Source organism: Heteronotia binoei, chromosome 1, assembly GCF_032191835.1.
Source record: "Heteronotia binoei isolate CCM8104 ecotype False Entrance Well chromosome 1, APGP_CSIRO_Hbin_v1, whole genome shotgun sequence".
Taxonomy (NCBI): Eukaryota; Metazoa; Chordata; class Lepidosauria; order Squamata; family Gekkonidae; genus Heteronotia; species Heteronotia binoei.
Genome location: NC_083223.1, coordinates 283,278,906 through 283,293,024, shown reverse-complemented (window position 1 = coordinate 283,293,024; position 14,119 = coordinate 283,278,906). Strand labels below are relative to the sequence as shown.

General features: G+C 50.9%; 1 protein-coding gene and 1 non-coding gene across 2 annotated transcripts in view; both read left to right on the top strand.

Moving 5' to 3' along the window:
* Window positions 1-644: 644 nt before the first annotated feature.
* Window positions 645-14,119, top strand: part of LOC132584634 (methanethiol oxidase-like) — a 56,129-nt gene continuing 42,654 nt past the window's right edge. The window contains exons 1-2 of the mRNA XM_060256538.1: window positions 645-698; window positions 8,286-8,398. Of these exons, the coding sequence (XP_060112521.1) occupies window positions 692-698; window positions 8,286-8,398 (120 nt within the window). The 5' untranslated portion in view covers window positions 645-691. The remainder of the gene's footprint in view (window positions 699-8,285; window positions 8,399-14,119) is intronic.
* On the top strand, window positions 3,720-3,786 carry TRNAQ-CUG (transfer RNA glutamine (anticodon CUG)). Its single transcript has one exon. It is a non-coding gene; the product is annotated as a tRNA-Gln (tRNA).

Below are 14,119 nucleotides of genomic sequence, written 5' to 3'. Positions count from 1 at the left end.
GGAGGCTGGACTAGATGAACCCTAACTGGTCTGATCCAGCAGGGCTCTTCTGATGTTCTTCTCAGGGGAAGGCCTCGGCCTCTCTGCCCTGTTGTTGGCCCTCCAGAGGAACTGGGTGGCCACTGTGTGAGACAGGAGGCTGAACTAGATGGACCCTCCCTGGTCTGACCCAGCAGGGCTCTTCTGATGTTCTTTTCAGAGGAAGGCCTCAGCCTCTCTACCCTGTTGTTGGCCCTCCAGGTCACTATGTGAGACAGGATGCTGGACTAGATGGACCCTCACTGGTCTGCCCAGCAGGGTTCTTCTGATGTTCTTCTCAGGGGAAGGCCTCGGCCTCTCTGCCCTGTTGTTGGCCCTCCAGAGGAACTGGGTGGCCACTGTGTGAGACAGGAGGCTGAACTAGATGGACCCTCCCTGGTCTGACCCAGCAGGGCTCTTCTGATGTTCTTCTCAGGGGAAGGCCTCAGCCTCTCTGCCCTGTTGTTGGCCCTCCAGAGCAACTGGTTGGCCACTGTGTGAGACAGGAGACCAGACAAATGGACCCTCCCTGGTCTGATCCTGGAGGGCTCACCTTATGTTCTTGTGCTCTTTTGGAAATAATATAAATCTCCTTTTTTTTCTCCTCCCTTTACAATGCACAGGAGACTGTGGATGTGGAACTGGGCCTGGGTATGCATCTCCTCTGGATGCCATGAAAGGTAAGCGCTTTTGACCACCGAGGTCGCTTGAGCCTCAGCCGAAGGGTGCTTTCTAGAGAAGGGGGTCCCTAATCTTTTTGAGCCTGTGGGGTCCTTTGGAAATCAGACACGGCATGCTGGGTGCAGCCACAAAATGACGACCGCAGGAGGCATAAAATGGCAGCCACAGGAGGGTTGAACCAGCCACAAAATGGCTGCCGCAGCTTCTCTTCAGTCGCACAAGAATAAGCCTCATGCTGTGGTGGCAGCTGCTGCCAAAACAACATTTTAAAACAACTGCACAGCCAATCAGAAACCTCGTTGGGCAAAAGCCCCACGTGGCCTCGCCCACTTTCAAAAAACACTTCATGACCACAAGGAAAGCTGTTGGTGGTTGCCATGGCACCCATTGGTGCCACGTTGAGGTCCCCTGTTCTAGAGAGTGCCCTCCTTCCCACAATGCACCTGTTCTGGAAAGTTTTTCTCTGGCATCAGCTCTCCTGGGAACTTTCTGTCTTCTCACCCTGAGGAGAAAAAGGGTGATAGTCAAATGAAGCCGTTATTTCATTCGTCACCTGCCTGGGGTTTGAGGGAACATCAAAGAGTTCTGGAATCGAATGCTGAGTCTGCTCTGCTACCTTATGAAAAAGGATCCTGGGGTCAAAATTCCTGGCGCTTCGGTTACTTGCCAGGAAGACATCTGTGAGATTCTGGGTCAAAACAACCGGTGGCCCGTCTTCCCAGCAATTTCAAAAGAGCTGCTTCAGCCGTTTAGACCGGCAAAAGAAAGCCCATCTTTAAGTTCTCTGAAGGTGTAATAAGGACCAGCAAACAGTCCCCAGTTCTGGTGAGGGAAATTACACTGAAGGACAGTTAGATCTGAGTCCAGAGGATGGGGAAAGGCCTAGTATCACCCAATCCCATCAGATGCTGGAAACTAAGGAGGGTTAGTACTGAGATGGGGGACACCACCAAGGAAGGCTCTGCAGAGGAACCAGTGCTGGACTTAGGGTGCATGGGGCCACAGGCAGGCTCCATGCCTGGCGCCCTCCGCCCCCTTCATCTCCCTCCCTCCGCAGTGCCATACTCTGTTGCGCCCCCCCCCCCCCCGCTCACTGCGATGAGGCTGAGCTCTACTGGCTTCTAGGCAGCCAGCATCTGTGCGTTTTTTGAAGCGAGTGGTGGAGGAGGAAGAAGAAAAATTGCAGATTTATACCCTGCCCTTCTCTCTGAATCAGAGACTCAGAGTGGCACACAGTCTCCTATATCTTCTCCCCCCTCACAACAGGCACCCTGTGAGGTGGGTGGGGCTGAGAGGGCTCTCACAGAAGCTGCCCTTTGAAGGACAACTCCTGCCAGAGCTATGGCTGACCCAAGGCCATTCCAGCAGCTGCAAGTGGAGGAGTGGGGAATCAAACCCGGTTCTCCCAGATAAGAGAGCTCTGGCTGACCCAAGGCCATTCCACAGCTGCCAGTGGAGGAGTGGGGGAATCAAACCCGGTTCTCCCAGATAAGAGAGCTCTGGCTGACCCAAGGCCATTCCAGCAGCTGCAAGTGGAGGAGTGGGGAATCAAACCCGGTTCTCCCAGATAAGAGAGCTCTGGCTGACCCAAGGCCATTCCAGCAGCTGCAAGTGGAGGAGTGGGGGAATCAAACCCGGTTCTCCCAGATAAGAGAGCTCTGGCTGACCCAAGGCCATTCCAGCAGCTGCAAGTGGAGGAGTGGGGAATCCAACCTGGTTTCCCAGATAAGAGAGCTCTGGCTGACCCAAGGCCATTCCAGCAGGTGCAAGTGGAGGAGTGGGGAATCCAACCCGGTTCTCCCAGATAAGAGAGCTCTGGCTGACCCAAGGCCATTCCAGCAGCTGCAAGTGGAGGAGTGGGGAATCAAACCCGGTTCTCCCAGATAAGAGAGCTCTGGCTGACCCAAGGCCATTCCAGCAGCTGCAAGTGGAGGAGTGGGGGAATCAAACCCGGTTCTCCCAGATAAGAGAGCTCTGGCTGACCCAAGGCCATTCCAGCAGCTGCAAGTGGAGGAGTGGGGAATCCAACCTGGTTTCCCAGATAAGAGAGCTCTGGCTGACCCAAGGCCATTCCAGCAGGTGCAAGTGGAGGAGTGGGGAATCCAACCCGGTTCTCCCAGATAAGAGAGCTCTGGCTGACCCAAGGCCATTCCAGCAGCTGCAAGTGGAGGAGTGGGGAATCAAGCCTGGTTCTCCCAGATAAGAGAGCTCTGGCTGACCCAAGGCCATTCCAGCAGCTGCAAGGGGAGGAGTGGGGAATCAAACCCGGTTCTCCCAGATAAGAGCCTGCACACTTAACCACTACACCCAACTGGCTCTCTATTAGAGATATGGCTGACCCAAGGCCATTCCAGCAGCTGCAAGTGGAGGAGTGGGGAATCAAACCCGGTTCTCCCAGATAAGAGTCCGCGCACTTAACCACTACACCAAACTGGCTTCTCCGCGCTCCTTTCCGGAACCGGAAGTGAGGGAGCAAAGCCTCCCTGAAGCTAGTGCTAGCTTCAAAAAACATGTGGCTGCCGGCTGCCTCAAAGCTGGTAGGGCCCACCCTCATCCTGGCGAGCTTCGGGGAGAAGGGGAACGTGGCAGAAGGGAGGGGGGGGGGATGGCGGTGGTGGGAGGGAGAGGCAAACTGGGTGGTTGTCTTGAGCGCTCCCCTCCCGGTGTCCTAGGCAACTGCCTAGTAGGCGAGCCGACCCTGAGAAGAAGGCAATGGCCAACCGCCTCTACTTAGGGGCCTTGAAAACGCCTTTCTGGGCTCACCATAAGTCAGTTGTGACTTGATGCCATTTTCTAGGGATGCCAGTGTCCGGGTGGGACCTGGGGATCCCTTGGAATTACAGCTCGTCCTCAGATGACAGAGACGGAGATTGGGGAGAGACGGTGGCTCAGTGGTAGAGCATCTGCTTGGTAAGCAGAAGGTCCCAGGTTCAATCCCCAACTAGAAAGGGTCCAGGCAAGTAGGCGTGAAAAACCTCAGCTTGAGACCCTGGAGAGCCGCTGCCAGTTAGGGGAGGGACGGTGGCTCAGTGGTAGAGCATCTGCTTCTGAAGCAGAAGGTCCCAAGTTCAATCCCCGGCATCTCCAACTAAAAGGGTCCAGGAAAGTAGGCGTGGAAAACCTCAGCTTGAGACCCTGGAGAGCTGCTGCCAGTCTGAGTGGACAAGACTGACCTCGATGGACCGAGGGTCTGATTCAGTGGAAGGCAGCTTCAGATGTTCATGATCAGTTTTCCCTGGAGAAAATGGCTGCTTCGGAGGGTGGACTTTCTGGCATTGTATCCCCCTGAAGTTCCAGTCCTCTCAAGGCTCCATCCCCAAATCTCCAGGAATTTGCCAACCTGGAACCCAACCCACATCCCCTGCCGGTGGCGAGAAGGACCGGGCAACTCTCAGCTTCCTCTTCTCATAAGATTATCCCCTTGTGCTCTTATCTCTGGCCAAGGAGAACTACCTTGCAGATACTTTTCAGAAACGTTGACCTTGTTTGCAACCAGGGCTGGCGCTAGGCTTTCTGGCTCTCTGGGCGAGTCACCCACTAGCACTCCCGCCCTCCTCCCATGATAAAAAAAAAAAAATTGTAGGGAAAATGAAGAGTGCCAGACTTGAAACTGCCCACATGTTTCATTTACATGATTTTTAATTTACCAAACAATGGGCACATCCACAAACCAATTGCCCTTTCACCACACCCCCTCCAGCCTAGAAATAGCAGCTCTCCAGCAGCCCTGGCCCCACTCAATGCACAGCAGCCAAGAAGGTCAGAGTGCCTGCTCCGGCTGCAACGCCACTGAGGATGTTCTCCGCCGCTGAGAACGAAATGTCTGGAAGGAAAACTTTCTCCAGTAGAACACGGCACTTGAGCCCGAAAGATTCTACAAACCCAAATGATGATGCCAGCCGTGGAAACCTGAAATCTTTGATAACCAGCACATTCCAGAGAACAATCAGCACAATCAACAAACATCTTCCTTATCTTCACACCCCTTCCAACCCTCCCAGCAATCAACACAGAACAATGGGTTGCGGTTCAATGGGATGCGGTTCAATGTGGCCAAGTGCAAAGTAATGCACATTGGGGCTAAGAATCGCAGCTACAAATACAAGTTGATGGGGTGTGAACTGGCAGAGACTGATCAAGAGAGAGATCTTGGGGTCATGATAGATAACTCACTGAAAGTGTCAAGACAGTGTGCATTTGCAATAAAAAAGGCCAATGCCATGCTGGGAATTATTAGGAAGGGAATTGAAAACAAATCAGCCAGTATCATAATGCCCCTGTATAAATCGATGGTGCGGTCTCATTTGGAGTACTGTGTGCAGTTCTGGTCGCCGCACCTCAAAAAGGATATTATAGCTTTAGAGAAGGTGCAGAGAAGGGCAACTAGAATGATTAAAGGGCTGGAGCACTTTCCCTATGAAGAAAGGTTGAAACGCTTGGGACTCTTTAGCCTGGAGAAACGTCGACTGCGGGGTGACATGATAGAGGTTTACAAGATAATGCATGGAATGGAGAAAGTAGAGAAAGAAGTACTTTTTTCCCTTTCTCACAATACAAGAACTCGTGGGCATTCGATGAAATTGCTGAGCAGACAGGTTAAAACGGATAAAAGGAAGTACTTCTTCACCCAAAGGGTGATTAACATGTGGAATTCACTGCCACAGGAGGTGGTGGCGGCCACAAGTATAGCCACCTTCAAGAGGGGTTTAGATAAATATATGGAGCAGAGGTCCATCAGTGGCTATTAGCCACAGTGTATGTGTGTATATAACATTTTTTGCCACTGTGTGACACAGAGTGTTGGACTTGATGGACCGTTGGCCTGATCCAACATGGCTTCTCTTATGTTCTTATTGGTCACATTCCACAACCAGTTTCCTTATCACCACCCTTCCAGGAAGCCCCACCAAACAATGGGTACATTCACAAACCAATTGCCCTCTCACCACACCCCCTCCAGCCTAGAAATAGCAGCTCTCTAGCAGCCCTGGCCTCACTCAATGCACAGCAGCCAAGAAGGTCAGAACGCCTGCTCCGGCTGCAACGCCACTGAGGATGTTCTCCGCAGCTGAGAACGAAACATCTGGAAGAAAAACTTTCTCCAATAGAACACGGCACTTGAGCCCGAAAGATTCTACAAACCCTAATAATATTAATAATAAGACTTTGGATTCATATCCCGCTCCAAATCTCAGAGCAGCTCACAATCTCCTTTATCTTCTTCCCCCTGTGAGGTGGGTGGGGCTGAGAGAGCTCTCCCAGAAGCTTTCCCCCTTTCAAGGACAACTCCTATGAGAGCTATGGCTGACCCAAGGCCATTCCAGCAGCTGCAAGTGGAGGAGTGGGGAATCAAACCCGGTTCTCCCAGATAAGAGAGCTATGGCTGACCCAAGGCCATTCCAGCAGCTGCAAGTGGAAGAGTGGGGAATCGAACCCGGTTCTCCCAGATAAGAGAGCTCTGGCTGACCCAAGGCCATTCCAGTAGCTGCAAGTGAAGGAGTGGGGAATCGAACCTGGTTCTCCCAGATAAGAGAGCTCTGGCTGACCCAAGGCCATTCCAGTAGCTGCAAGTGAAGGAGTGGGGAATCGAACCCGGTTGTCCCAGATAAGAGAGCTCTGGCTGACCCAAGGCCATTCCAGCAGCTGCAAGTGGAAGAGTGGGGAATCGAACCCGGTTCTCCCAGATAAGAGAGCTCTGGCTGACCCAAGTCCATTCCAGCGGCTGCAAGTGGAGGAGTGGGGAATCGAACCCGGTTCTCCCAGATAAGAGAGCTCTGGCTGACCCAAGGCCATTCCAGCGGCTGCAAGTGGAGGAGTGGGGAATCGAACCCGGTTCTCCCAGATCAGAGTCCGTGCACTTAACCACCACACCAAAATAAAGTGCACAATTGTATCATCCCAAAACCATCACCCCTCCCCCCCTCCCGGTCCATGGAAAAATTGCCTTCCACAAAACTGGTCCCTAGTACCAAAAAGGTTGTGGACCACTGCCCTACTTGGAGGAGATGCCATGATTCTGTGCAGTTGGTAGGTCAGGCTCCAGTCAGCTGACAAAGAAAGGCATCTTTCATGCACAGTGCTGGGCAGGGGGGCACAACGGAGAAACATGAGATAGCACTTTAAAGCGAACAGTCTACACAAATTTTTCCCAGGGGTTAACCATTTAGTTCAGGATGCATCAAACAATCCCATAGCAAAGCATTCGCACGTCGAGGAGGGGGTGCCCAGCATCGCCCCCTAAGCCATGTGGCGCCCTAGACGGGTGCCTACTTTGCCTATTCCCACGCACTGGCCCCATTTGCAACATTTCTTGCTCTGGTCAAGGAATTGTCAAGCATAGTCAAATACCATCGATAATTGATTGTTTTAGGGTCCTGGTCTGTGAAGTATCATGGAGGATCCAACTGTTAATTTGTTATTCTTTCCCTCCCCCCCCCACTCCCGTCTTGCTTTATGGCTGTTAATTAGACGTAGTGAAAAGTGAAACCAAGTAATCAGCACCTTCCCATACATTCCTCTAAAGGAGAGCGAGACATCTGGGAAAGGCAAGGACGAAGTCCTGATAACACTATGGGAACGTAGACAGTTATGATAGTTTATGTGTGAATGCTACCCCGCAACCCCATCCCTTGGAATCCCTTTGAAGTAAGCCTTAAAAGTATTGTATCAATGTATCAGTTTCATTACTCTCAAGAATTTGCTATACCAAAGTATTGGTCTATCAATAAACGTAGTCTATGTATCAACTTCGACTCGTCATTGAACCCGCATGCTTGACAGGAATGAGAAGCAAAAAGGCTTGTGTTGAAGGAAAACAAAACCTGCTAACCTTCCTTACACTCGAGGAGGTAAGTCTTCCTCGGCGGGCTAAGGCCCACCTACCAAAGTGGCTGTTTTCTCCAGGGGAACCGATCTCAGTTATTTGGAGATCAACAGGAATAGCGGGAAATCTCCAGGTGCCATAGAGAAAGTGGCAACCCTAGGGGCCAGTCCTCAAAAGATGGGTGAGATCCTCACCTGCTTTTTTCTCAGAAAGCACGCTTTTGTTTTAGGTGCTGTTCAACCGGTAGGGCAGGCTAGCGGAGAGGAGAGATTTGGCACAGGAAGAGTTTAAATTGCCCCGTGAAGCGTTGCCAGAGCACGATGCCGGAAGCAAAAGGAACGCCTGACAGCCGCTTGTTCCAATCGTTGGTCTGTTTTCAAGGCGGCACAGATTCTAAATAGGTTCCAGGGTTGCCAATCTCCAGGGGGGGGCTGGAGCTCTCCAGGAATTATCCAGATGACAGAGATCGGATCTCCCAGAGAAATCAGCCACTTTGGAAGGTGGACTTCATGGCATTATATCCTGCTGAGGTCCTTCCCCTCCCCAAACCCCATCCTCCTATGCCAGGGGTGACCAACGGTAGCTCTCCAGATGTTTTTTTGCCTACAACTCCCATCAGCCCCGGCCAGCATGACTGTTGGCATTCACCAAATGCAGGACTCTTATTTGCACAAACCAAGGTTAGCCTTCAACCAAGAAAGCTGTAGTTGCTTTTCCAACAGTCTCGTTGCTTGATTGCTAATTGTCCTCTTTGCTTTCCAAGGTCCCAGAGAGAGAATCATCTACGTCCCCTGCATCTTAACTGGCACCGGCACCCAAGCGCCCGACTACTTGGCTACCGTGGACGTAGATCCCGAATCTCCAACTTATTGCAAGGTTCTGACCGGAGATCTTTTCATTTGGGAATGCTTTACTTTTAGGGTTGCCAATCCCCATGTGGGGGCAGGGGGTGCACCGGTTTGGAAGCCCTCCCCCCACTTAAGGGTCATCAGAAAGTGTGGGAGGGAGGAAACGGTCTACTGGGCACTCCATTATTCCCTATGGAGACCGATTCCCACAGGGTGTAATGGAGAATTGATCCATAGGTATCTGGGGCTCTGCGGGGGGCTGATTTTTTTTTAGTTAGAGGCACCACATTTGCAGAACTGCATCTGGTGCCTCTCCTCAAAACACCCTCGAAGTTTCAAAAGGATTGGACCAGGGGTCGAATTCTATGAGCCCACAAAGAATGTGCCCCTATCCTTCATTATTCCCAATGGAGGGAAGGCATTGAAAAACGGTGCTTCCCCTTTAGATGTGATGGCCAGAACTCCCTTTGGAGTTCAGTTATGCTTGTCACAACCTTGCTTTTGGCTCCACCCCCAAAGTCTCCTGACTCTACCCCCAAAGTCCCCTGATATTTGGACTTGGCAACCCTATTTACTTTGCCATTGCTGGATGGCCCAGACCAGTCTGATCTCATTCGATCTTGGAAGCTAAGCAGGGTCGGCTCCGGTTAATATTTGGAAGGGAGACCATTAAGGAAGTTTGGAGTTGCCATGTAGAGGCAGGCAATAGAACAAGAACATAAGAGATTCCAAGTTGGATCAGGCCAAAGGCCCATCCGGTCCAACACTCTGTGTCACACAGTGGCCAAAAAACCCAGGTGCCATCAGGAAGTCCATCAGTGGGGCCAGAAGCCCTCCCACTGTGCCCCCCCAGCACCAAGAATACAGAGCATCACTGCCCCAGACAGAAGAACATAAGAGAAGCCATCTTGGATCAGACCAATGGCCCATCCAGTCCAACACTCTGTGTCACATAAGAACATAAGAGAAGCCATGTTGGATCAGGCCAGTGGCCCATCCAGTCCAACACTCTGTGTCCCATAAGAACATAAGAGAAGCCCTGTTGGATCAGGCCAATGGCCCATCCAGTCCAACACTCTGTGTCACATAAGAACATAAGAGAAGCCATGTTGGATCAGGCCAGTGGCCCATCCAGTCCAACACTCTGTGTCCCATAAGAACATAAGAGAAGCCCTGTTGGATCAGGCCAATGGCCCATCCAGTCCAAAACTCTGTGTCACATAAGAACATAAGAGAAGCCCTGTTGGATCAGGCCAGTGGCCCCTCCAGTCCTACACATTGTGTCACATAAGAACATAAGAGAAGCCCTGTTGGATCAGGCCAATGGCCCATCCAGTCCAACACTCTGTGTCACATAAGAACATAAGAGAAGCCATGTTGGATCAGGCCAGTGGCCCATCCAGTCCAACACTCTGTGTCCCATAAGAACATAAGAGAAGCCCTGTTGGATCAGGCCAATGGCCCATCCAGTCCAACACTCTGTGTCACATAAGAACATAAGAGAAGCCCTGTTGGATCAGGCCAGTGGCCCCTCCAGTCCTACACATTGTGTCACATAAGAACATAAGAGAAGCCCTGTTGGATCAGGCCAGTGGCCCCTCCAGTCCTACACATTGTGTCACACAGCAGCCAAAACCCAGGAGCCATCAGGAGGTCCACCAGCAGGGTCAGGACTTCAGAAGCCCTCCCACTCTTCCCCCCCCCCCCCAAGCACCAAGAAGACAGAGCATCACTGCCCCAGATATAAATAAGAACATAAGAGAAGCCATGTTGGATCAGGCCAGTGGCCCATCCAGTCCAACACTCTGTGTCACATAAGAACATAAGAGAAGCCATGTTGGATCAGGCCAATGGCCCATCCAGTCCAACACTCTGTGTCCCATAAGAACATAAGAGAAGCCATGTTGGATCAGGCCAATGGCCCCTCCAGTCCAACACTCTGTGTCCCATAAGAACATAAGAGAAGCCATGTTGGATCAGGCCAATGGCCCATCCAGTCCAACACTCTGTGTCCCATAAGAACATAAGAGAAGCCATGTTGGATCAGGCCAATGGCCCATCCAGTCCAACACTCTGTGTCCCATAAGAACATAAGAGAAGCCCTGTTGGATCAGACCAATGGCCCATCCAGTCCAACACTCTGTGTCACATAAGAACATAAGAGAAGTCATTTTGGATCAGGCCAATGGCCCATCCAGTCCAACACTCTGGCCATTTTCCCACTGAGCTTACCTCGGAGCGACGTCCCTCTTCACCACGCAGTGTCTGCGCGGATTTCCCACCAGCTGCTCCGAGGAACTAGGAAGTTCCCGACCTTTTGTGTCGCAAATGGAAACTTCTAAAAACCAGTTTATGTTAGCAACGCAAAAGCCACGACTCTACTTGGTTACTCGGAGCAGTTGGTGAGAAATCCGCGCAGACGCTGCGCGGTGAAGAGGGACGTCGCTCCGAGGTAAGCTTAGTGGGAAAACGGCCTCTGTGTCACATAAGAACATAAGAGAAGCCCTGTTGGATCAGGCCAGTGGCCCATCCAGTCCAACACTCTGTGTCACATAAGAACATAAGAGAAGCCATGTTGGATCAGGCCAGTGGCCCCTCCAGTGCAACGCTCTGTGTCACATAAGAACATAAGAGAAGCCCTGTTAGATCAGGCCAGTGGCCCATCCACTCCAACACTCTGTGTCACATAAGAACATGAGAGAAGCCATGTTGGATCAGGCCAGTGGCCCATCCAGTCCAACACTCTGTGTCACATAAGAACATAAGAGAAGCCATGTTGGATCAGGCCAATGGCCCATCCAGTCCAACACTCTGTGTCACACAGTGGCCAAAAAACCCAGGTGCCATCAGGAGCTCCACCAGTGAGGCCAGGACGCTAGAAGCCCTCCCACTGTTGCGCCCCCAAGCACCAAGAATACAAAGCATCCCTGCCCCAGACATGAGAATATCAGAGAAGCCATGTTGGATCAGGCCAATGGCCCATCCACTCCAACACACTATGTTACACAGTGGCCAAAAACCCAGGTGCCATCAGGAGGTCCATCAGTGGGGGCAGGACACTAGAAGCCCTCCCACTGTGCCACACCCCCCCCCCCCCAAGCACCAAGAATACAGAGCATCACTTGCTCCAGACAGAGAGTTCCAACAATATGCTGTGGCTAATAGCCACTGATGGACTTGTTCCATATGTTTATCCAGTCCCCTCTTGAAGCTGCCTATGCTTGTTCTTATGAAGGCCTGGGCCTCTCTGCCCTGTTGTTGGTCCAAAAGAGGAACTGGTTGACCACTGTGTGATACAATATCCAAACCAAAATAACACAGACACTAGGCAATCAAAAAATGGAAATGAAGTCCCACGTGGATAATGTCTTTGCCCAAGTACTCCAAACGAAGACCTAGGTGCTTTAATTTCTCCGTTTCAGTTTCATATACAAATCTTCAACAGTGGTTAGGCTTACAATGATGTTGTAATTCACATCACAATGTGTAAATAATCAATTCTTCTTCTTGACTCTGTCTCCTAAGAGTTATACAGATGAGAGCTCAGAACATAGGAATTAATTTCCTTGGTGTCTACCAATGCAACAAGTAACATTACTGGATTGGAATAAGAATCAAGAAGAAAGGATTATTTACACATTGTGATGTGAATTACAACATCATTGTAAGCCTAACCACTGTTGAAGATTTGTAAAAGAAATTGAAACGGAGAAATTAAAGCACCTAGGTCTTCATTTGGAGTACTTGGGCTAAGACATTATCCACGTGGGACTTCATTTCCATTTTTTGATTGCCTAGTGTCTGTGCTATTTTGGTTTGGATATTATATTGTACTATTATGGACACTTCATATTGTTTTGGCCACTGCGTGAGATAGGAGGTTGGACTAGATGGACCCTCACTGGTCTGATCCAGCAGGGCTCTTCTGATGTTCTTCTCAGGGGAAGGCCTCGGCCTCTCTGCCCTGTTGTTGGCCCTCCAGAGGAACTGGCTGGCTATTATGTGAGACAGGATGCTGGACTAGATGGACCCTCCCTGGTCTGACCCAGCAGGGCTCTTCTTGTGTCCTTCTCAAGGGAAGGCCTCGGCCTCTCTGCCCTGTTGCTGGCCCTCAAGAGGAACTGGCTGGCCACTGTGTGAGACAGGAGGCTGGACTAGATGGACCCTCACTGGTCTGATCCAGCAGGGCTCTTCTGATGTTCTTCTCAGGGGAAGGCCTCGGCCTCTCTGCCCTGTTGTTGGCCCTCCAGAGGAACTGGCTGGCTATTATGTGAGACAGGATGCTGGACTAGATGGACCCTCCCTGGTCTGACCCAGCAGGGCTCTTCTTGTGTCCTTCTCAGGGGAAGGCCTCGGCCTCTCTGCCCTGTTGCTGGCCCTCCAGAGGAACTGGGTGGCCACTATGTGAGACAGGAGGCTGGACTAGATGGACTCTCCCTGGTCTGACCCAGCAGGGCTCTTCTGATGTTCTTCTCAGGGGAAGGCCTCAGACTCTCTGCCCTGTTGTTGGCCCTCCAGAGGAACTGGGTGGCCACTGTGTGAGACAGGAGGCTGGACTAGATGGACCCTCCCTGGTCTGACCCAGCAGGGCTCTTCTGAGGTTCTTCTGCCGTATTGTTGGCCCTCCAGAGGAACTGTGTGGACAGGATTCTGGACTGGATGGACCCTCACTGGTCTGACCCAGCAGGGTTCTTCTGATATTCCTATGTTCATGGCCCTTTTCTCAGAGATGAGTGGATTTGTTTTGATTTTACGTAGCCTTGTCACAATTGAGAGTGGATCTATGGGACTCTGAGAGCTTTTGAGATTCCCATCTGAGCTCCAAGGCTCTGAGAAGATGCTCTTCTTCTTCTCTTGGCTTTGAGCTGTTGTTCCATCTCCTGAGGCCAGTCTTCCGATTCTGCCGCTTGAAGTCTTTCTTAAAAGGTGTCTGGTTTCCCTCAAATCATACCTCCGAAGACAAGTTAGGCAAGAGCGTGATCCAAGGGCCTGAAGTGCTGACCTGTCTGACAGCAGTTGGTCTCATTAACTTACACATCAGGAGCCAGGGGTGATTGATGTGACAAGAGAACAACAGAAGGTGAGTTAGGGACTGTCAACTTCCAGGTAGGTAGCAATCAGATAAATAATCAAAAGCAATAAATACTCATCCCCAATACTTTAAACAAAATTCAAGAAGCAGCAGCAAAAATAATTTCATAGAAAATTTAGTAAATATACAAAGCGCTAATCACTACAGAATCTATAAGATCATACTCACAACAATACAATTAATAACATTACTCATAAATCGTTATAAACAGTTCATTAAAGTCCTAAAGTACGTCGTCGCTGCAGAAGACTTCCAAAAGTTTAGAAAGACGATCCTCCCGCTTCTCTTGCGGTGGATTAAAGTGCTCGTGTGCTCCAGCAGTCCTGTGGCCGATATTGATCTTAAACGTCAATAGATGTATCAATAAGAATTTCAATCCAGTCAAAATCAAGGATTTGAAATTCTTGTGGATACATCTTATCAACATATAAGATCGATATTGGCCACAGGACTGTTGGAGCGCACTAGCAGGAGAGCCAGTTTGGTGTAGTGGTTAAGTGTGCGGACTCTTATCTGGGAGAACCGGGTTTGATTCCCCACTCCTCCACTTGCAGCTGGTGGGATGGCCTTGGGTCAGCCATAGCTCTGGCAGGGGTTGTCCTTGAAAGGGCAGCTGCTGGGAGAGTCCTCTTCAGCCCCAGCCACCTCACAGGGTGT